Genomic DNA, 21,931 nt, shown 5'->3' with positions numbered 1-21,931 from the left:
TCAGCTCCATATTCAAAACATAAATTTATTGTCACCACCCTCGAAACGCGGCACCGGTTTTGACAAAGACGGCGTGTGGGGCCGGGGGGTGGGAATAAGAGCACGGTATCACCAGCCCCCGGTGGATTTCCCGCCGTCCACTCGCGCGCTGAGAGGTGTTAATGCCCCTCGGCGCTGTTACTCCACCCCCACCCCCTCACTCACTAAACCTGCCCCCCCTCCTCGACCATCGCTCCGCTCAGTACATGGAGAGGGCTTTCTCCTCCCCTTTGGGGTTAGTTATCTTCTCGGCATTCTTGATGATGATGTCCAGCAGTTCAACCTGGAGGAGGGAGGGAGAGAGGGAGATAAAATGGGCTCCCAGCAGGTACCGAGTGACCAGTCAGAGAGAGAGTGACCCAACCCCCCCCCGGTCTCCGTATTGAGCTGGGCTTGACCAACGGCAACCCAGTGGGATGTAGGTCAGTCTCTGACCCCCCCACCCCTGAGTCCACACCCGTTTCCAACCCCCATCCCCAGAGCGTGTGTGTCCATAAGTGTCCCCTTCCCAGACCCCCCCCCCCAAAGGGTGTGTGTCAGTAACTGTCCCCCCTTCCGTCACCCGCCAGAGGGCGTGCGTCAGTAAATGACCCCCTCCCCAAAGAGAGTGTGCTTCAGTAACTATCACCCCGTCACCCGCCAGAGGGTGTGCATCAGTAAATGACCCCCCCCCCTTAGAGGGTGTGCTTCAGTAACTATCCCCCCACCCCAGAGGGTGTGCGTCAGTAACTGTCCCCTGTTCCGCCCCCCACCCCAGAGGATGTGAGCATAACATAAGAACCAGGAGGAGGCCATTCAGCCCCTCGAGCCTGCCCCGCCATTCAATACGATCATGGCTGATCTCAATTCGGCCTCAACTCCAATTTTCCGCCCTCTCCCCCACTGAAACTTTTCAACCCGTTAACTAATTAAAAATTTGTCTGTCTCCTTAAATTTATTCAGCGTCCCAGCATCCACTGCGCTCTGAGGTAGTGAATTCCACAGATTCACCACCCTTTGAGAAAAGTAATTCCTCCTCATCTCTGATTTAAATCTATCACCACTTAGCTTAAAACTATGGCCTCTCGTTCTAGAATGCCCCACAAGGGGAAACATCTGCTCCATGTCGACTTTGTCTGTCCCCTTTAGCATCTTATGTACCTCAAATAGATCTCCTCTCATCCTTCTAAACTCGAGCGAGTATAGGCCTAAACTGCTCAATCTCTCCTCATAAGACAAGCCCCACATCTCTGGAATCAATCTAGTGAACCTCCTCTGACCCGCCTCCAGTGCAACTACATCTTTCCTCAAGTAAGGGGACCAAAACTGTGCACAGTACTCCAGGTAAGGTCTCACCAATGCCTTGCACAAATGAAACACTTCCCTATTTTTATGCTTTATTTCTTTAGCAATAAATGCCAAAATTCCATTTGCTTTCCTTATTACCTGCTGTACCTGCACACTAACTTTCAGCGATTCATGCACGAGGACTCCCAGATCTCTCTGCACTGAAGCATTCTGAAGTTTCTCTCCATTTAAATAAAAAGTCGGCTTTTTATTCTTCCGACCAAAATGGATAATCTCACACTTATCCACGTTAAACTCCATCTGCCAAATTTTGGCCCATTCACCTAACCTGTCCATATCCATTTGTAAATTTCTTATTTCTTCATTGCAACTTACTTTCCCACCTATTTTGGTGTCATCTGCAAATTTAGTTATTGTACCTTCTATCCCTGAATCCAAGTCATTAATATAGATTGTAAGTAGTTGGGGCCCAAGGACCGAACCCTGTGGCACTCCACTAGATATAGCTTGCCATCCAGAAAAAGACCCATTTAGCCTGACTCTCTGCTTTCTGTTGATTAGCCAATCCTCTATCCAAGCTAATGTATTACCTACCCCCAACTCCGTGTGATCTTATCTTGTGTATCAATCTTTTGTGCGTCACCTTATTAAAGGCCTTCTGGAAGTCCAGGTATACTACATTTACAGGATCCCCATTATCCACTTTGCTTGTCACATCTTCAAAGAAGTTATTAACTGTCCCCCACCCCAGAGGGTGTGGTTTATTAACAGTCCCCCACCCCAGAGGGTGTGGGTTATTAACTGTCCCCCACCCCAGAGGGTGTGGGTTATTAACTGTCCCCCACCCCAGAGGGTGTGGTTTATTAACAGTCCCCCACCCCAGAGGGTGTGGGTTATTAACTGTCCCCCACCCCAGAGGGTGTGGGTTATTAACTGTCCCCCACCCCAGAGGGTGTGGGTTATTAACTGTCCCCCACCCCAGAAAGTGAGGGTTATTAACTGTCCCCCACCCCAGAGGGTGTGGGTTATTAACTGTCCCCCACCCCAGAGGGTGTGGGTTATTAACTGTCCCCCACCCCAGAGGGTGTGGTTTATTAACAGTCCCCCACCCCAGAGGGTGTGGGTTATTAACTGTCCCCCACCCCAGAGGGTGTGGGTTATTAACTGTCCCCCACCCCAGAGGGTGTGGGTTATTAACTGTCCCCCACCCCAGAAAGTGAGGGTTATTAACTGTCCCCCACCCCAGAGGGTGTGGTTTATTAACAGTCCCCCACCCCAGAGGGTGTGGGTTATTAACTGTCCTCCACCCCAGAGGGTGTGGGTTATTAACTGTCCCCCACCCCAGAGGGTGTGGGTTATTAACTGTCCCCCACCCCAGAGGGTGTGGGTTATTAACTGTCCCCCACCTCAGAGGATGTGGGTCGTTAACTGTCCCCCTTCCCAGAGGGTGTGGGTTATTAACTGTCCCCCCCGCCCCAGAGGGTGTGGGTCATTAACTGTCCCACCCCCCCACCCCAGAGGGTGTGGGTCATTAACTGTCCCCCCCATCCCAGAGGGTGTGGGTCATTAACTGTCCCCTCCCCAGAGGGTGTGGGTCATTAACTGTCCCCCCCATCCCAGAGGGTGTGGGTTATTAACTGTCCCCTCCCCAGAGGGTGTGGGTCATTAACTGTCCCACCCCCCCGACCCCAGAGGGTGTGGGTCATTAACTGTCCCACCCCCCCGACCCCAGAGGGTGTGGGTCATTAACTGTCCCACCCCCCCGACCCCAGAGGGTGTGTTTCATTAATGCCCCCCCCCCAACCCCAGAGGGTGTTGGTCATTAACTACCCTCCATCCCCATAGAGGGTGTCTGTCAGTAACTGATTCCCCCCACCCCCCCAGGGGACGTGTGACAGTGACTCCCCCACCCCTGCCACCCTCCAGAGGGCGTCCGTCAATAACAGTCTGCACGCCTGTGCACCACCCTCCCCCCCCACCACCCCTCAACCCACCGCCCCCTCCCTCACCTGGGCCCCCTCCCCTCTCCTCCCCTCCGTTCCCCCGACTTACGTAGAAGCCCCTGATGTCCATGATCATCGTCCTGAGGTCCACGTAGGCCGCCTCGTCCTTCTCGTGGACCAGCTGGCGGTAGTCCATCTGAAACAGGTAACCGAGGAGGAGAACCGTGAGGGCCTTGCCCATCGGATCAGGCCGTGAGGTGAGGGTAGGACAGCCCTCCCCGGCTCACACAGCCTCCCCCCCACTCCGACACACCATCACCATCACCCACCCCCCGCCCCCCTCACACCCAGCCCCACCCCGATCGCTGGCTGGCAGGGAGGGGGCGATGGTGCTGAGTTGGCAGCCTTGAGAGGGTCAAGGCTGCCCTTACGCGCGGGACTCTTAACATCGAATATCCAGGCTCGGACTGACAAGCGGCTTTAGGAAGCACGTTAGACCCCCGGCCAGGGTGAGGATTTCACAATGTTCAGCACCATTCGCGACTCCTCAGATACTGAAGCAGTCCATGTCCAAATACAGCAAGACCTGGACAATATCCAGGCTTTGGGCTGACAGGTGGCAAGTGACATTCACGCCACACAAGTGTCAGGCAATGACCATCTCCAACAAGAGAGAATCCAACCATCACCCCTTGACGTTCAATGGGCATTACCATCGCTGAATCCTCCACTATCAATATCCTGGGGGTTACCATTGACCAGAAACTGAACCCAGGACCAGCCATATAAATACTGTGGCTACAAGAGCAGGTCAGAGGCTGGGAATCCTGCGGAGAGTCACTCACCTCCTGACCCCCCCCCCCCCAAAGCCTGTCCACCATCTACAAGGCACAAGTCAGGAGCGTGATGGGACACTCCCCCCACTTGCCTGGATGAGGGCGGCTCCCACAACACTCGAGAAGCTCGACACTGTCCAGGACAAAGCAGCCCCCACTCGATCGGCACCCCATCCACAAACATTCACTCCCCCCACCACCGACGCACAGTAGCAGCAGTGTGTGTACCACCTACAAGATGCACTGCAGCAACTCACCGAGGCTCCTTCGACAGCACCTTCCAAACCCACGACCCCTACTGTCTAGAAGGACGAGGGCAGCAGACACACGGGGAACACCACCACCTGGAAGTTCCCCTCCGTGCCACTCACCATCCTGACTTGGAAATATATCGGCCGTTCCTTCACTGTCGCCGGGTCAAAATCCTGGGAACTCCCTCCCTAACAGCACAGTGAGTGTACCTACACCACAGGGGCTGCAGCGGCTCAAGAAGGCGGCTCACCCACCACCTCCTCAAGAGGGCAATTAGGGGGATGGGGCAATAAATGCCGGGCCCGGCCAGAGATGCCCACATCCCCATGAATGAATAATAAAAAGATAAGGCGCAGAAACAGGCCATTCAGCCCTGCCGGCTCATACTGGTGTTTTTGCCCCACCTGAGCCTCCTCCCCAAGTTCCTCCTCCGAATCTACCACCGCGACCCTCCATTCCCCTTTCCCGTGTGTGATTATCCAAGCTTCCCCTTAAAGTGGAAGTGAGTTCTGCATTCTCACCGCTCCCTGGGTGAAGACATTTGTCCTGAATTATCTCCAGGGTTTCCCGTGTGACCACCTTAGAGTGACAGCCTCTAGTTACGCTCTTCCACACCAGAGGAAACATTCTCTCCGAATCCACTCCACCAAAACCTTCCATCGTTTTCAAGAACTCTATTAGGTCAGCCCACCACCAACCCTCATCCCCTCAGCTCCCTCCTAGCACGAGAGAGGAGACCTAGCCTGTCAATCCTTCCCTATGTAAACCCATGCATTCCTGGTAGCGTGCTTGCAGTACAGAAGCTCTTACCCCCAACCCTGCAGATGGTTTGGTGGGGGTGAGGGTTGGATTTAAGCCCGTCGCCAGCCCCAAGCCCCTGCCCACCCCCCCCACCACGGACCCAGCTGCCGATTGGCGCTCCCAATATACTCACCACGTGCGTGTCCTTCGAGGCTTTGGCCACCGCGTCTCCACGCTCAGTGAAGTACCTGCAGAGAGGAGAGGAAAGGTCAGAGGGCGCAGTGCATGCACGCAGGACATCCTGTTATGAAACGGGTGGGCTAGGCAGTGGGATGGCGTGTGTGTGTGTGTTTGCATGCCTGTGAGTGTGTGTGTCCGTTTATGTGTCTGTGTGTGTGAATATGCCTGTGCATGTGTTTGCATGTGTGTGTGTGTACAAGTGTGTGTCTATATGAGCATGTGTGTGTGTGTGTCTCTCTGTGTGAATGTATGTCTGTGTGAGTGTGTGTCTGTCTGTGAGTGTGTGTGTGAGCATGAATATGCCTGTGTATGAATGCGTATGTGTGTGTATGTCTGTGTGTCTGTGCGAGCGAGTGTTGTATGTCTCTGTGTGTGTGTGTGAGTGTGAATATGCCTGTGTGTGAATGCGTATGTGTGTGTATGCCTGTGTGAATGTGTATCTATGCGAGCGTGTGTGTATGTCTCTGTGTGTGTGTATGCATGTGTCCTGAAGGGACGAGGAACTTCAGTGACATGGATAGATGGGAGAAGTCGCCTTCCTCAGGGAAGAGAAGGTTAAGAGGAGATTTGATAGAGGTGTTCAAAAATCACAGTCTGGAGAGAGTTGAGAGGGAAAAACTGTTCCCATTGGTGGAAGGATCGAAAATGAGAAGGCACAGATTTAATCTGATTGGCAGAAGAAGCAACGGAGACACGAGGATAGATTTTTTTATGCAGCGATTGGCTGGGGCCCCAGCCCGTGGGACTGTAGGGACAGGCGGATTCTCAATCCCTGAGCCTGTGAGACTGTAGGGACAAGCGGATTCTCAATCCCCCAGCCTCTGAGACAGGAGGGACAGGCAGATTCTCAAATCCCCCAACCTGTGAGACAGTAGGGACAGGCGGATTCTCAAATCCCCCACCTGTGAGACGATAGGGACAGGCGGATTCTCAAATACCCCGCCTGTGAGACTTCAGGGACAGGCGGGATTCTCAATCCTCCAACCTGTGAGACAGCAGGGACAGGCAGATTCTCAATTCCCCCAACCTGTGAGACTGGAAAGACAGACAGCTTCTCAATCCCCCAATCTTTGAGACTGTAGGGTAAGGCAGATTCTCAAAACCCCCAGCCTGTGAAACTGCAGGGACAGGCAGATTCTCATATCCCCCAGCCTGTGTGTGTGTAGGGACAGGCGGATTCTCAATCCCCCAACCTGTGAGGCTGAAGGGACAGGTGGGTTCTCATTCCCCCAACTTGAGAGACTGTAGGGACAGGTGGATTCTCAATTCCCAACCTGAAAGACTGTAGGGACAGGCAGATTCTCAAATCCCCCAGCCTGTGAGAGGTTAGGGACAGATGGATTCTCAATCCCCCAGCTTTTGGGACTGTAGGGACAGGTGGATTCTCAAATCCCCCAGCCTGCGAGGCTGCAAGGACAGGCGGATTCTCAATCCCTGAGCCTGTGAGACTGTAGGGACAAGCAGATTCTCAATTCTCCAGCCTCTGAGACAGGAGGGACAGGCAGATTCTCAAATCCCCCAACCTGTGAGACTTCAGGGACAGGCGGGATTCTCAATCCTCCAACCTGTGAGACGGTAGGGACAGGCGGATTCTCAAATACCCCGCCTGTGAGACTTCAGGGACAGGCGGGATTCTCAATCCTCCAACCTGTGAGACGGTAGGGACAGGCGGATTCTCAAATACCCCGCCTGTGAGACTTCAGGGACAGGCGGGATTCTCAATCCTCCAACCTGTGAGACGGTAGGGACAAGCGGATTCTCAATTCCCCAGCCTCTGAGACAGGAGGGACAGGCAGATTCTCAAATCCCCCAACCTGTGAGACAGTAGGGACAGGCGGATTCTCAAATACCCCGCCTGTGAGACTTCAGGGACAGGCAGATTCTCAATCCCCCAGCCTGTGAGACTGGAAAGACAGGCAGCTTCTCAATCCCCCAATCTTTGAGACTGTAGGGTAAGGCAGATTCTCAAAACTGCAGGGACAGGCGGATTCTAATTACTCCACCCCTACTGCCGACGTACTTGGTGATGCTGGTCTGGAATCCCTCCACCTTGGTCTTCACTGCTGCCGTCCTCTCCAGAATCTTTTCCTGAGGAAGACAAATCCAACGTCCGTCAGTGTATTGAGGTCCGTCCAGCCTCTCCCACCATCCCCACCTCCACCCGTCTATCTCCCTGCAAGGCTCTTCCAACAAGGGCCGATAAACAGACACAGGGCCACCATCCTCCCCCCCCAACAGCCCCCCTCCCAAACCCCCCCACCCCACCCCCAACCCCCCCAAACCACCCCCTCCCAACCCCCCCACAACTAAACCTCACAGTCCCTCGACACCCGGCCCGATGGCCCCTTGTCCCACCCCACCCCTCAACCCCCAAACCCCGCCCCCAACCCCCACCTCCCCCAGCCCCACCCCACCCCACCCCCACAACCCCTGCTCTCACAAGCCACCCCCTCCTTCGCGCCACAGCGGGACCACCTAGGGAGGAGATGGAAGGCTGCTCAACCTGGAAAGTCCTCACCCTTCACCGATTTAGCCTCCGCCCAAGCTCTACACCATTACCCCCCTCCCGTCCCCTCCCCCTCCCTCCTCCCTCTGCCCTCCTGTAAGGGGGTTGACTTCCAGTTTGTAGGTAGGGGTCATTAGGCACCAGCTGAACCTGGTGACCCGCCTCCCACCCTCTGCAAAGCGGGTAAAGCTGAGGTGAGGAGGGAGTGGGGGGAATCTCTTCACTCAGAGTGGGGGGTTGGAGGGGGGAGGGGAGAGAGGGGTGGAGGGGGGAGGGGAGAGAGGGGTGGAGGGGGGAGGGGAGAGAGGGGTGGAGGGGGGAGGGGAGAGAGGGGTGGAGGGGGGAGGGGAGAGAGGGGTGGAGAGGGGAGGGGAGAGAGGGGTGGAGGGGGGAGGGGAGAGAGGGGGGGAGGGGAGGGAGGGGGGGAGAGGGGTGGAGGGGGGAGGGGAGAGAGGGGTGGAGGGGGGAGGGGAGGGAGGGGGGGGAGGGGAGAGAGGGGTGGAGGGGGGGAGGGGAGGGAGGGGGGGAGGGGAGAGAGGGGTGGAGGGGGAGGGGGCGGGGGATCTTTGGAATTCTCCATCCCCCCCCCTCCTCAAGCACGCCCAAGGGCAGAAATCCAGGGATTGCCGGAGAGGAAGGGGATACGGAGACTGAGCGGGAAAGCCAGCGGTGGGGTGGGTCACCGAGACCCCGGTATAAATAAATATACAGATTCCGGATTTTACTGGTTGGATTCCAAGCTCCAGCCGCCGGCGTTGGCGGGAGTCGAACCCGCGAGAGCGTCAGGGCCCCGGGGATTTACCGGGCCCAGCGGCCTGATCGCTATGCTGCCCCTCTCCTCCCTCGGTGGGGGAGAGGGGGAGAGGAGGAGGAGCCGGGTCCCTGCCTCTTGCCGATTACTCCCGCTGGGCAGGGGGGTGGGGTTAGGGGTGGGGGAGGGGAGGGAGGAGGGGGGAGGGGACGATCCTGAGGGACAGTGCCCCCCCACCCCCCCCTCTCGAGCGCTTGAAGGGCCGACTTAAAGGGGTAACCGGGCAGACAGGCGGGTACGTCGCCATTAGGACGAGGGGTTTGGGGGTCCCTGGTTTCCCCCGGTGGAGAATTCGAGAACCGGGGGGACGTAGATTCAAGATAAGTGGCAGAAGGTGTCGGGGGGAGCATGAGGAAGAACTTTTTTGACACAGAGGGTAGTGGGTGTCTGGGATTCGCTGCCCGAGTTGGTGGTAGAGGCAGAAACTCTAAACTCTTTTTAAAAAGTACCTGGATCTGCACCTTAAAGTGCTGTAAGCTGCAGGGCTATGGGCCGGGTGCAGGGAGGTGGGTTTAGAAAGGGCACCTGGGTATCCTCGGGCTGGCATGGACAAGACGGGCCGAGCGGCCTCCTTCTGTGCTGTGACTTTTCTCTGGTTCTACGGTTCCAAGACATGAGCCGGCAGAAGGGGTCTCGGACGGGTTTGGGAGGAGGTTAAGACACTGGCGCCTGTTCCAAAGCAACGCAGAACGACCAGTCCGAAGCCCAAGGAGAGACACCGCCACCACCCTCCCTCACCCCTGTATAAGGAGGAGGGAGGAGGCCACTCGGCCCCTCCAGCCCGCTCCGCCCTTCGATACAATCGTGGCCGATCTGATTCCGACCTCCCGATAACCTTTCACCCTCCCCCATCCCCCTCCCCCTCGCTTATCAGGAATCCATCCCGCTCCACCTTAAAAATATCCCAAAACTCTGTTCCCACCGCCTTTCGAGGAAGAAATTTCCAAAGACTCGCCGCCCTCCGAGAGAAAAAATTTCTCCTCGTCTCCGTCCTAAATGGGCCACCCCCTTATTTTTAAACAGTGACCCCCTCCCCCCCTCGTTCTAGATTCTCCCACAAGAGGAAACACCCTCTCCACATCCACCCTGTCAAGACCCCCTCAGGATCTTAAAGGTTTCAATCAAATCACCTCTCACTCTTCTAAACTCCAGCGGATACAAGCCCGGCCTGTCCAACCTTCCCACATACGACAGGCTGCCCATCCCTGGTATTGATCTGGTTAACCTTTTCTGAACTGTTTCTAATGCACTTACATCCTTCCTTAAATAAGGAGACTGATACTGTGCACAGTGCTCCAGATGTGGTCTCAATAGTGCCCTGTACAACTAAGGCATTTTTTTAAATTATGAGGGGCACAGACAGGGTGGATAGGGAGCAGCTGTTTCCCTTCGTGGAAGGGTCAGTCACAAGGGGGGGGCATAAGTTCACGGTGAGGGGCAGGAGGTTTAGGGGGGGATGTGAGGAGAAACTTTTTTACCCAGAGGGTGGTGAGGGTCAGGAATGTGCTGCCTGGGAGGGTGGTGGAGGCGGGTTGCCTCACATCCTTTAAAAAGTACCTGGATGAGCACTCGGCACGTCCTAACATTCAAGGCTATGGGGCCGAGCGCTGGTCAATGGGGTTAGGTAGGTAGGTAGCTCAGGTGTTTCTCACGTGTCGGTGCAGACTCGATGGGCCGAAGGGCCTCTTCTGGACCGTGCCATTCTGTAAATTCATGTCCCCTTGTTCAGAGAGGAGCATTTTTAAGAGTCAGCCACATTGCTGTGTGGGGTCTGGAGTCACGTGTAGGCCGGACCGGGTAAGGACAGCAGATTTTCCCCTTTTCCCTGAAGGGGGCATTAGTATTGTTGACAACAATCATGGTTGCGAGCGGCGATCGAACCCGGGGTCCCTGGGGGTCTCCGAATTAACCGGTCTGGTGGCAAGACTGTCCCTTTGCCCCTCCCCCAGCTGCTGGAATACGAAGGTGGGGGGTCAGGGGGGTGGAAGTTTTAAGTTTCAGCCGTACGGAGCTCTGGTCAGACCCCATTCTGGGGGAACAGCCTTCAGTCCTGGACCCCCCAGCACCTCAGGAAGGATATATCGGCCTCTGAGCTGGCGGGGGGGGGGGGCGGTGGCGTGTAGGGGGCTGAGGGGTAGGGGACAGAGTTGGGGGGGGTACAGGGGTGGGTGGGGGGGGTGCAGGGCGGAAGCAGAGAAGATTCGTGAGAACAATCCAGGGGCTTAAAAAGAGGCTGTTGATAGCGGAGTGGTGATGACTCTGGGGCTAATAATCCAGGGGTCCCGGGCTAATGCTCTGGGGCGGTGGGGAGGGGGTGCTGGAGGGGTAGGGTGGGGTGGGGTGGAGTAGGGAGGCGGGGGATGGACACGGGTTCAAATCCCACCCTACGGCAGCCGGTGGCAATGAATAAGGTCTGGATTTATGAAGCCAGTTTCAGTCACAGGGACCGTCGCCGATGGTGGTAAAAAATCCCATCTGGTTCACTCCTGTTCCCCTTTGAGGGAAGGGGGAAATCTGCCGTCCTTACCCAGGTCTGGCCCTACACATGACTCCAGACACCACCCCCACCCCCCCTCAACCCCACAGGAACGAGGTTCACTCTTAACATGCCCCTCAGGAAATGCCTGGCCAAGACGCTCGGCTCAAGGGGTAATTAGGGACGCGCAAGAAATGCTGGGGAGTGAGCGAGCGACAGTATTTGCGGGGACAGGGTGACTCCTTCATCCAAAGGTGGGGATGATCCCAGCTCAGCAGGAATGGGAAAGGAGGTCCTTCACAAGAACGTACGCCTCGGACGCTCAGCCCTCCCACTGACCCCCAACCCCCACCCGCCACGCACTCGGGACCCCACGGGCTGGTTTGTCTATTTCCCATACCCCCACCTCACCTGAATGGCCACTCCGAAATCATTCCCATCTTCGATCTTGGGCACCATGTACTGGATCCAGGTGGTCAGCTGTGAAAAGGGGAATGGGGAAAAAGGTGAGCAGAGAGAGAGGGGGCGAGAGTGACTGCAGACACTAATAACTGTCTCTGGGAGAGAGAGGGAGCTTGGGGCTGACACTGGGGGAGTGTAGAGGGAGCTCTGTACTGTACATGTCTCTGGGATAGAGAGAGAGAGAGCTCGATGCTAACACTGGGGAGTGTAGAGGGAGCTCTGTATTGTACCACTCTCTGAGTGAGAGAGAGAGAGAGAGAAATCGATGCTGACACTGGGGAGTGTAGAGGGAGCTCTGTATTGTACCTGTCTCTGAGAGAGAGCGAGAGAGCTCGATGCTGACACTGGGGATGTGTAGAGAGAGCTCTGTATTGTACCTGTCTCTGAGAGAGAGCGAGAGAGCTCGATGCTGACACTGGGGAGTGTAGAGGGAGCTCTGTATTGTACCTGTCTCTGAGAGGGAGAGAGAGAGCTCGATGCTGACACTGGGGGAGTGTAGAGGGAGCTCTGTATTGTACCTGTCTCTGGGTGAGAGAGAGAGCTCGATGCTGACACTGGGGAGTGTAGAGAAAGCTCTGTATCGTACCTGTCTCTGAGAGACAGAGAGAGAGAGAATCAATGCTGACACTGGGGAGTGTAGAGAAGCTCTGTATTGTACCTGTCTCTGAGAGAAGAGAGAGAGAGCTCGATGCTGACACTGGGGAGTGTAGAGGGATCTCTGTATTGTACCTGTCTCTGAGAGAGAGAGAGAGAGCTCGATGCTGACACTGGGGGAGTGTAGAGAGAGCTCTGTATTGTACCTGTCTCTGAGAGGGAGAGAGAATTCGATGCTGACACTGGGGAGTGTAGAGGGAGCTCTGTATTGTACCTGTCTCTGAGAGAGAGAGAGAGAGCTCGATGCTGACACTGTGGGAGTGTAGAGGGAGCAATGTATTGTACCTGTCTCTGAGAGAGAGAGAGAGAGCTCGATGCTGACACTGTGGGAGTGTAGAGGGAGCAATGTATTGTACCTGTCTCTGAGAGAGAGAGAGAGAGAGAGCTCGATGCTGACACTGGGCGAGTGTAGAGGGAGCTCTGTATTGTACCTTTCTCTGAGAGAGAGAGAGAGAGAGAATTCGATGCTGACACTGGGGAGTGTAGAGGGAGCTCTGTATTGTACCTGTCTCTGAGAGAGAGAGAGAGAGCTTGATGCTGACACTGGGGGAGTGTAGAGGGATCTCTGTATTGTACCTGTCTCTGAGAGAGAGAGAGAGAGAGAGAGCTCGATGCTGACACTGGGGGAGTGTAGAGGGATCTCTGTATTGTACCTTTCTCTGAGAGAGAGAGAGAGAGAGAATTCGATGCTGACACTGGGGTGTGTAGAGGGAGCTCTGTATCGTACCTGTCTCTGAGAGAGAGAGAGAGAGAGAATTCGATGCTGACACTGGGGAGTGTAGAGGGAGCTCTGTATTGTACCTGTCTCCGAGAGAGAGAGAGAGAGAGCTCGATGCTGACACTGGGGGAGTGTAGAGGGAGCTCTGTATTGTACCTGTCTCTGAGAGAGAGAGAGAGAGAGAGAGAGCTTGATGCTGACCCTGGGGAGTGTAGAGGGAGCTCTGTATTGTACCTGTCTCTGAGAGACAGAGAGAGAGCTTGATGCTGACACTGGGGAGTGTAGAGTGAGCTCTGTATCGTACTGTCTCTGGGTGAGAGAGAGAGCTCGATGCTGACACTGGGGATGTGTAGAGAGAGCTCTGTATTGTACCTGTCTCTGATATAGAGAGAGAGAGAGAGAGAGAGAGAATTCGATGCTGACACTGGGGAGTGTAGCGGGAGCTCTGTATTGTACCTGTCCCTGAGAGAGAGAGAGAGAGAGCTCGATGCTGACACTGGGGGAGTGTAGAGGGAGCTCTGTATTGTACCTGTCTCTGAGAGGGAGAGAGAGAGAGAGAGAGAGCTCGATGCTGACACTGGGGGAGTGTAGAGGGAGCTCTGTATTGTACCTGTCTCTGAGAGAGTGAGAGGGAGCTCGATGCTGACACTGGGGAGTGTAGAGAGAGCTCTGAATCGTACCTGTCTCTGAGAGAGGTAGAGAGAGAGCTTGATGCTGACACTGGGGAGTGTAGAGGGAGCTCTCTATTGTACCTGTCTCTGAGAGAGAGAGAGAGAGAGAGAGAATTCGATGCTGACACTGGGGAGTGTAGAGGGAGTTCTGTATTGTACCTGTCTCTGAGAGAGAGAGAGAGAGCTCGATGCTGACACTGGGGAGTGTAGAGGGAGCTCTGTATCGTACCTGTCTCTGGGTGAGAGAGAGAGCTCGATGCTGACACTGGGGGAACGTAGAGGGAGCTCTGTATTGTACCTGTCACTGAGAGAGAGAGAGAGAGAGAGCTCGATGCTGACACTGGGGGAGTGTAGAGGGAGCTCTGTATTGTACCTGTCTCTGAGAGAGAGAGAGAGAGCTCGATGCTGACACTGGGGATGTGTAGAGAAAGCTCTGTATCGTACCTGTCTCTGAGAGACAGAGAGAGAGAGAATTCAATGCTGACACTGGTGAGTGTAGAGGGAGCTCTGTATTGTACCTGTCTCTGAGAGAGAGAGAGAGAGCTCGATGCTGACACTGGGGGAGTGTAGAGGGAGCTCTGTATCGTACCTGTCTCTGAGAGAGAGAGAGAGAGCTCGATGCTGACACTGGGGAGTGTAGAGAAGCTCTGTATCGTACCTGTCTCTGAGAGGAGAGAGAGAGAATTCAATGCTGACACTGGTGAGTGTAGAGGGAGCTCTGTATTGTACCTGTCTCTGAGAGAGAGAGAGAGAGCTCGATGCTGACACTGGGGAGTGTAGAGGAGCTCTGTATTGTACCTGTCTCTGAGAGAGAGAGAGAGAGAGCTCGATGCTGACACTGGGGATGTGTAGAGGAGCTCTGTATGTACCTGTCTCTGAGAGAGGAGAGAGAGAGCTCGATGCTGACACTGGGGAGTGTAGAGGGAGCTCTGTATTGTACCTGTCTCTGAGAGGGAGAGAGAATTCGATGCTGACACTGGGGAGTGTAGAGGGAGCTCTGTATTGTACCTGTCTCTGAGAGAGAGAGAGAGAGAGAGCTCGATGCTGACACTGGGGAGTGTAGAGGGAGCTCTGTATTGTACCTGTCTCTGAGAGAGAGAGAGAGAGAGAGAGCTCGATGCTGACACTGGGGGAGTGTAGAGGGAGCTCTGTATTGTACCTGTCTCTGAGAGGGAGAGAGAATTCGATGCTGACACTGGGGAGTGTAGAGGGAGCTCTGTATTGTACCTGTCTCTGAGAGAGAGAGAGAGAGCTTGATGCTGACACTGGGGGAGTGTAGAGGGATCTCTGTATTGTACCTGTCTCTGAGAGAGAGAGAGAGAGAGAGCTCGATGCTGACACTGGGGGAGTGTAGAGGGATCTCTGTATTGTACCTTTCTCTGAGAGAGAGAGAGAGAGAGAATTCGATGCTGACACTGGGGGAGTGTAGAGGGAGCTCTGTATTGTACCTGTCTCTGAGAGAGCTCGAGAGAGAGAGCTCGATGCTGACACTGGGGGAGTGTAGAGGGAGCTCTGTATTGTACCTGTCTCTGAGAGAGAGAGAGAGAGCTCGATGCTGACACTGGGGAGTGTAGAGGGAGCTCTGTATTGTACCTGTCTCTGAGAGAGAGAGAGAGAGCTCGATGCTGACACTGGGGGAGTGTAGAGGGAGCTCTGTATTGTACCTGTCTCTGAGAGAGAGAGAGAGAGAGAGCTCGATGCTGACACTGGGGATGTGTAGAGGGAGCTCTGTATTGTACCTGTCTCTGAGAGAGAGAGAGAGAGCTCGATGCTGACACTGGGGAGTGTAGAGGGAGCTCTGTATTGTACCTGTCTCTGAGAGAGAGAGAGAGAGCTCGATGCTGACACTGGGGAGTGTAGAGGGAGCTCTGTATGGTACCTGTCTCTGAGAGAGAGAGAGAGCGCGATGCTGACACTGGGGAGTGTAGAGAGAGCTCTGTATTGTACCTGTCTCTGAGAGAGAGAGAGAGAGAGAGCTCGATGCTGACACTGGGGAGTGTAGAGGGAGCTCTGTATTGTACCTGTCTCTGAGAGAGAGAGAGAGAGCTCGATGCTGACACTGGGGAGTGTAGAGGGAGCTCTGTATTGTACCTGTCTCTGAGAGAGAGAGAGAGAGCTCGATGCTGACACTGGGGGAGTGTAGAGGGAGCTCTGTATTGTACCTGTCTCTGAGAGAGAGAGAGAGAGCTCGATGCTGACACTGGGGGAGTGTAGAGGGAGCTCTGTATTGTACCTGTCTCTGAGAGAGAGAGAGAGAGAGCTCGATGCTGACACTGGGGAGTGTAGAGGGAGCTCTGTATTGTACCTGTCTCTGAGAGAGAGAGAGAGAGCTCGATGCTGACACTGGGAGTGTAGAGGGAGCTCTGTATTGTACCTGTCTCTGAGAGAGAGAGAGAGAGAGAGCTCGATGCTGACACTGGGGAGTGTAGAGGGAGCTCTGTATTGTACCTGTCTCTGAGAGAGAGAGAGAGAGAATTCGATGCTGACACTGGGGAGTGTAGAGGGAGCTCTGTATTGTACCTGTCTCTGAGAGAGAGAGAGAGAGCTTGATGCTGACACTGGGGAGTGTAGAGGGGATCTCTGTAATGTACCTGTCTCTGAGAGAGAGAGAGAGAGAGCTCGATGCTGACACTGGGGAGTGTAGAGGGAGCTCTGTATTGTACCTGTCTCTGAGAGAGAGAGAGAGAGCACGATGCTGACACTGGGGAGTGTAGAGGGAGTCTGTATTGTACCTGTCTCTGAGAGAGAGAGAGGAGAGCACGATGCTACACTGGGAGAGCTCTGATCCCCCACCCACAGGGGGGGGGGGGGACTGTAGAGGGAGCTCTGTATTGTACCTGTCTCTGAGAGAGAGAGAGAGAGCTCGATGCTGACACTGGGGAGTGTAGAGGGAGCTCTGTATTGACCTGTCTCTGAGAGAGAGAGAGAGAGAGAATTCGATGCTGACACTGGGGAGTGTAGAGGGAGCTCTGTATTGTACCTGTCTCTGAGAGAGAGAGAGAGAGAGCTCGATGCTGACACTGGGGAGTGTAGAGGGAGCTCTGTATTGTACCTGTCTCTGAGAGAGAGAGAGAGGAGAGCTCGATGCTGACACTGGGGGAGTGTAGAGGGAGCTCTGTATTGTACCTGTCTCTGAGAGAGAGAGAGAGAGCTCGATGCTGACACTGGGGAGTGTAGAGGGAGCTCTGTATTGTACCTGTCTCTGAGAGAGAGAGAGAATTCGATGCTGACACTTTGGAGTGTAGAGGGAGCTCTGTATTGTACCTGTCTCTGAGAGAGAGAGAGAGAGCTCGATGCTGACACTGGGGGAGTGTAGAGGGAGCTCTGTATTGTACCTGTCTCTGAGAGAGAGAGAGAGAGCTCGATGCTGACACTGGGGGAGTGTAGAGGGAGCTCTGTATTGTACCTGTCTCTGAGAGAGAGAGAGAGAGAGCTCGATGCTGACACTGGGGAGTGTAGAGGGAGCTCTGTATTGTACCTGTCTCTGAGAGAGAGAGAGAGAGCTCGATGCTGACACTGGGGAGTGTAGAGGGAGCTCTGTATTGTACCTGTCTCTGAGAGAGAGAGAGAGAGCTCGATGCTGACACTGGGGAGTGTAGAGGGAGCTCTGTATTGTACCTGTCTCTGAGAGAGAGAGAGAGAGCTCGATGCTGACACTGGGGAGTGTAGAGGGAGCTCTGTATTGTACCTGTCTCTGAGAGAGAGAGAGAGAGCTCGATGCTGACACTGGGGAGTGTAGAGGGATCTCTGTATTGTACCTGTCTCTGAGAGAGAGAGAGAGAGAGAGATTCGATGCTGACACTGGGGGTGTAGAGGGAGCTCTGTATTGTACCTGTCTCTGAGAGAGAGAGAGAGAGAGCTCGATGCTGACACTGGGGAGTGTAGAGGGAGCTCTGTATTGTACCTGTCTCTGAGAGAGAGAGAGAGAGAGCTCGATGCTGACACTGGGGAGTGTAGAGGGAGCTCTGTATTGTACCTGTCTCTGAGAGAGAGAGAGAGAGAGCTCGATGCTGACACTGGGGAGTGTAGAGGGAGCTCTGTATTGTACCTGTCTCTGAGAGAGAGAGAGAGAGAGCTCGATGCTGACACTGGGGAGTGTAGAGGGAGCTCTGTATTGTACCTGTCTCTGAGAGAGAGAGAGAGAGAATTCGATGCTGACACTGGGGAGTGTAGAGGGAGCTCTGTATTGTACCTGTCTCTGAGAGAGAGAGAGAGAGCTCGATGCTGACACTGGGGAGTGTAGAGGGAGCTCTGTATTGTACCTGTCTCTGAGAGAGAGAGAGAGAGCTCGATGCTGACACTGGGGAGTGTAGAGGGAGCTCTGTATTGTACCTGTCTCTGAGAGAGAGAGAGAGAGAGATTCGATGCTGACACTGGGGAGTGTAGAGGGAGCTCTGTATTGTACCTGTCTCTGAGAGAGAGAGAGAGAGAGAGCTCGATGCTGACACTGGGGAGTGTAGAGGGAGCTCTGTATTGTACCTGTCTCTGAGAGAGGAGAGAGAGCTCGATGCTGACACTGGGGAGTGTAGAGGGAGCTCTGTATTGTACCTGTCTCTGAGAGAGAGAGAGAGAGCTCGATGCTGACACTGGGGGAGTGTAGAGGGAGCTCTGTATTGTACCTGTCTCTGAGAGAGAGAGAGAGAGAGAGCTCGATGCTGACACTGGGGGAGTGTAGAGGGAGCTCTGTATTGTACCTGTCCCTGAGAGAGAGAGAGAGAGAGAGCTCGATGCTGACACTGGGGATGTGTAGAGGGAGCTCTGTATTGTACCTGTCTCTGAGAGAGAGAGAGAGAGCTCGATGCTGACACTGGGGAGTGTAGAGGGAGCTCTGTATTGTACCTGTCTCTGAGAGGGAGAGAGAGAGCTCGATGCTGACACTGGGGAGTGTAGAGGGAGCTCTGTATTGTACCTGTCTCTGAGAGAGAGAGAGAGAGAGAATTCGATGCTGACACTGGGGAGTGTAGAGGGAGCTCTGTATTGTACCTGTCTCTGAGAGAGAGAGAGAGAGAGAGCTCGATGCTGACACTGGGGAGTGTAGAGGGAGCTCTGTATTGTACCTGTCTCTGAGAGAGAGAGAGAGAGCTCGATGCTGACACTGGGGAGTGTAGAGGGAGCTCTGTATTGTACCTGTCTCTGAGAGAGAGAGAGAGAGCTCGATGCTGACACTGGGGGAGTGTAGAGGGAGCTCTGTATTGTACCTGTCTCTGAGAGAGAGAGAGAGAGCTCGATGCTGACACTGGGGAGTGTAGAGGGAGCTCTGTATTGTACCTGTCTCTGAGAGAGAGAGAGAGAGCTCGATGCTGACACTGGGGAGTGTAGAGGGAGCTCTGTATTGTACCTGTCTCTGAGAGAGAGAGAGAGAGCTCGATGCTGACACTGGGGAGTGTAGAGGGAGCTCTGTATTGTACCTGTCTCTGAGAGAGAGAGAGAGATTCGATGCTGACACTGGGGAGTGTAGAGGGAGCTCTGTATTGTACCTGTCTCTGAGAGAGAGAGAGAGAGCTCGATGCTGACACTGGGGAGTGTAGAGGGAGCTCTGTATTGTACCTGTCTCTGAGAGAGAGAGAGAGAGAATTCGATGCTGACACTGGGGAGTGTAGAGGGAGCTCTGTATTGTACCTGTCTCTGAGAGAGAGAGAGAGAATTCGATGCTGACACTGGGGAGTGTAGAGGGAGCTCTGTATTGTACCTGTCTCTGAGAGAGAGAGAGAGAGCTCGATGCTGACACTGGGGAGTGTAGAGGGAGCTCTGTATTGTACCTGTCTCTGAGAGAGAGAGAGAGAGAGCTCGATGCTGACACTGGGGAGTGTAGAGGGAGCTCTGTATTGTACCTGTCTCTGAGAGAGAGAGAGAGAGAGCTCGATGCTGACACTGGGGAGTGTAGAGGGAGCTCTGTATTGTACCTGTCTCTGAGAGAGAGAGAGAGAGAATTCGATGCTGACACTGGGGAGTGTAGAGGGAGCTCTGTATTGTACCTGTCTCTGAGAGAGAGAGAGAGAGCTCGATGCTGACACTGGGGAGTGTAGAGGGAGCTCTGTATTGTACCTGTCTCTGAGAGAGAGAGAGAGAGAGAGCTCGATGCTGACACTGGGGAGTGTAGAGGGAGCTCTGTATTGTACCTGTCTCTGAGAGAGAGAGAGAGAGCTCGATGCTGACACTGGGGAGTGTAGAGGGAGCTCTGTATTGTACCTGTCTCTGAGAGAGAGAGAGAGAGAGAGCTCGATGCTGACACTGGGGAGTGTAGAGGGAGCTCTGTATTGTACCTGTCTCTGAGAGAGAGAGAGAGAGCTCGATGCTGACACTGGGGAGTGTAGAGGGAGCTCTGTATTGTACCTGTCTCTGAGAGAGAGAGAGAGAGCTCGATGCTGACACTGGGGGAGTGTAGAGGGAGCTCTGTATTGTACCTGTCTCTGAGAGAGAGAGAGAGAGAGCTCGATGCTGACACTGGGGAGTGTAGAGGGAGCTCTGTATTGTACCTGTCTCTGAGAGAGAGAGAGAGAATTCGATGCTGACACTGGGGAGTGTAGAGGGAGCTCTGTATTGTACCTGTCTCTGAGAGAGAGAGAGAGAGCTCGATGCTGACACTGGGGAGTGTAGAGGGAGCTCTGTATTGTACCTGTCTCTGAGAGAGAGAGAGAGAGAGCTCGATGCTGACACTGGGGAGTGTAGAGGGAGCTCTGTATTGTACCTGTCTCTGAGAGAGAGAGAGAGAGAGAGAATTCGATGCTGACACTGGGGAGTGTAGAGGGAGCTCTGTATTGTACCTGTCTCTGAGAGAGAGAGAGAGAGAGCTCGATGCTGACACTGGGGAGTGTAGAGGGAGCTCTGTATTGTACCTGTCTCTGAGAGAGAGAGAGAGAGCTCGATGCTGACACTGGGGGAGTGTAGAGGGAGCTCTGTATTGTACCTGTCTCTGAGAGAGAGAGAGAGAGCTCGATGCTGACACTGGGGAGTGTAGAGGGAGCTCTGTATTGTACCTGTCTCTGAGAGAGAGAGAGAGAGCTCGATGCTGACACTGGGGAGTGTAGAGGGAGCTCTGTATTGTACCTGTCTCTGAGAGAGAGAGAGAGAGCTCGATGCTGACACTGGGGGAGTGTAGAGGGAGCTCTGTATTGTACCTGTCTCTGAGAGAGAGAGAGAGAGCTCGATGCTGACACTGGGGGAGTGTAGAGAGAGCTCTGTATTGTACCTGTCTCTGAGAGGGAGAGAGAATTCGATGCTGACACTGGGGAGTGTAGAGGGAGCTCTGTATTGTACCTGTCTCTGAGAGAGAGAGAGAGAGCTCGATGCTGACACTGTGGGAGTGTAGAGGGAGCTCTGTATTGTACCTGTCTCTGAGAGAGAGAGAGAGAGAGAGCTCGATGCTGACACTGGGGAGTGTAGAGGGAGCTCTGTATTGTACCTGTCTCTGAGAGAGAGAGAGAGAGAGAATTCGATGCTGACACTGGGGAGTGTAGAGGGAGCTCTGTATTGTACCTGTCTCTGAGAGAGAGAGAGAGAGCTTGATGCTGACACTGGGGGAGTGTAGAGGGAGCTCTGTATTGTACCTGTCTCTGAGAGAGAGAGAGAGAGAGAGAGCTCGATGCTGACACTGGGGAGTGTAGAGGGAGCTCTGTATTGTACCTGTCTCTGAGAGAGAGAGAGAGAGAGAATTCGATGCTGACACTGGGGGAGTGTAGAGGGAGCTCTGTATCGTACCTGTCTCTGAGAGAGAGAGAGAGAGAGAATTCGATGCTGACACTGGGGAGTGTAGAGGGAGCTCTGTATTGTACCTGTCTCCGAGAGAGAGAGAGAGAGAGCTCGATGCTGACACTGGGGAGTGTAGAGGGAGCTCTGTATTGTACCTGTCTCTGAGAGAGAGAGAGAGAGAGAGAATTCGATGCTGACACTGGGGAGTGTAGAGGGAGCTCTGTATTGTACCTGTCTCTGAGAGAGAGAGAGAGAGCTTGATGCTGACACTGGGGAGTGTAGAGTGAGCTCTGTATCGTACTGTCTCTGGGTGAGAGAGAGAGCTCGATGCTGACACTGGGGATGTGTAGAGAGAGCTCTGTATTGTACCTGTCTCTGATATAGAGAGAGAGAGAGAGAGAGAGAATTCGATGCTGACACTGGGGAGTGTAGCGGGAGCTCTGTATTGTACCTGTCTCTGAGAGAGAGAGAGAGAGAGAATTCGATGCTGACACTGGGGACTGTAGAGAGAGCTCTGTATCGTACCTGTCTCTGAGAGAGAGAGAGAGAGAGCTCGATGCTGACACTGGGGGAGTGTAGAGGGAGCTCTGTATTGTACCTGTCTCT

At 54.4% G+C, this 21,931-nt stretch overlaps 1 protein-coding gene across 1 annotated transcript in view; it reads right to left on the bottom strand.

The window, feature by feature from the left end:
* psme2 (proteasome activator subunit 2) overlaps positions 1–21,931 on the bottom strand; it is a 56,193-nt gene continuing 34,262 nt past the window's right edge. The window contains exons 7-11 of the mRNA XM_041180803.1: positions 11,543–11,611; positions 7,359–7,426; positions 5,292–5,346; positions 3,379–3,465; positions 1–322 (exon numbers count right to left, since the gene is read on the bottom strand). Coding sequence (XP_041036737.1) covers positions 239–322; positions 3,379–3,465; positions 5,292–5,346; positions 7,359–7,426; positions 11,543–11,611 — 363 coding nt within the window. The 3' untranslated portion in view covers positions 1–238. The remainder of the gene's footprint in view (positions 323–3,378; positions 3,466–5,291; positions 5,347–7,358; positions 7,427–11,542; positions 11,612–21,931) is intronic.

This window comes from Carcharodon carcharias, assembly GCF_017639515.1.
Source record: "Carcharodon carcharias isolate sCarCar2 chromosome 27 unlocalized genomic scaffold, sCarCar2.pri SUPER_27_unloc_1, whole genome shotgun sequence".
NCBI classification, from domain to species: Eukaryota; Metazoa; Chordata; class Chondrichthyes; order Lamniformes; family Lamnidae; genus Carcharodon; species Carcharodon carcharias.
This window is presented reverse-complemented; position numbering and strand designations above follow the sequence as displayed.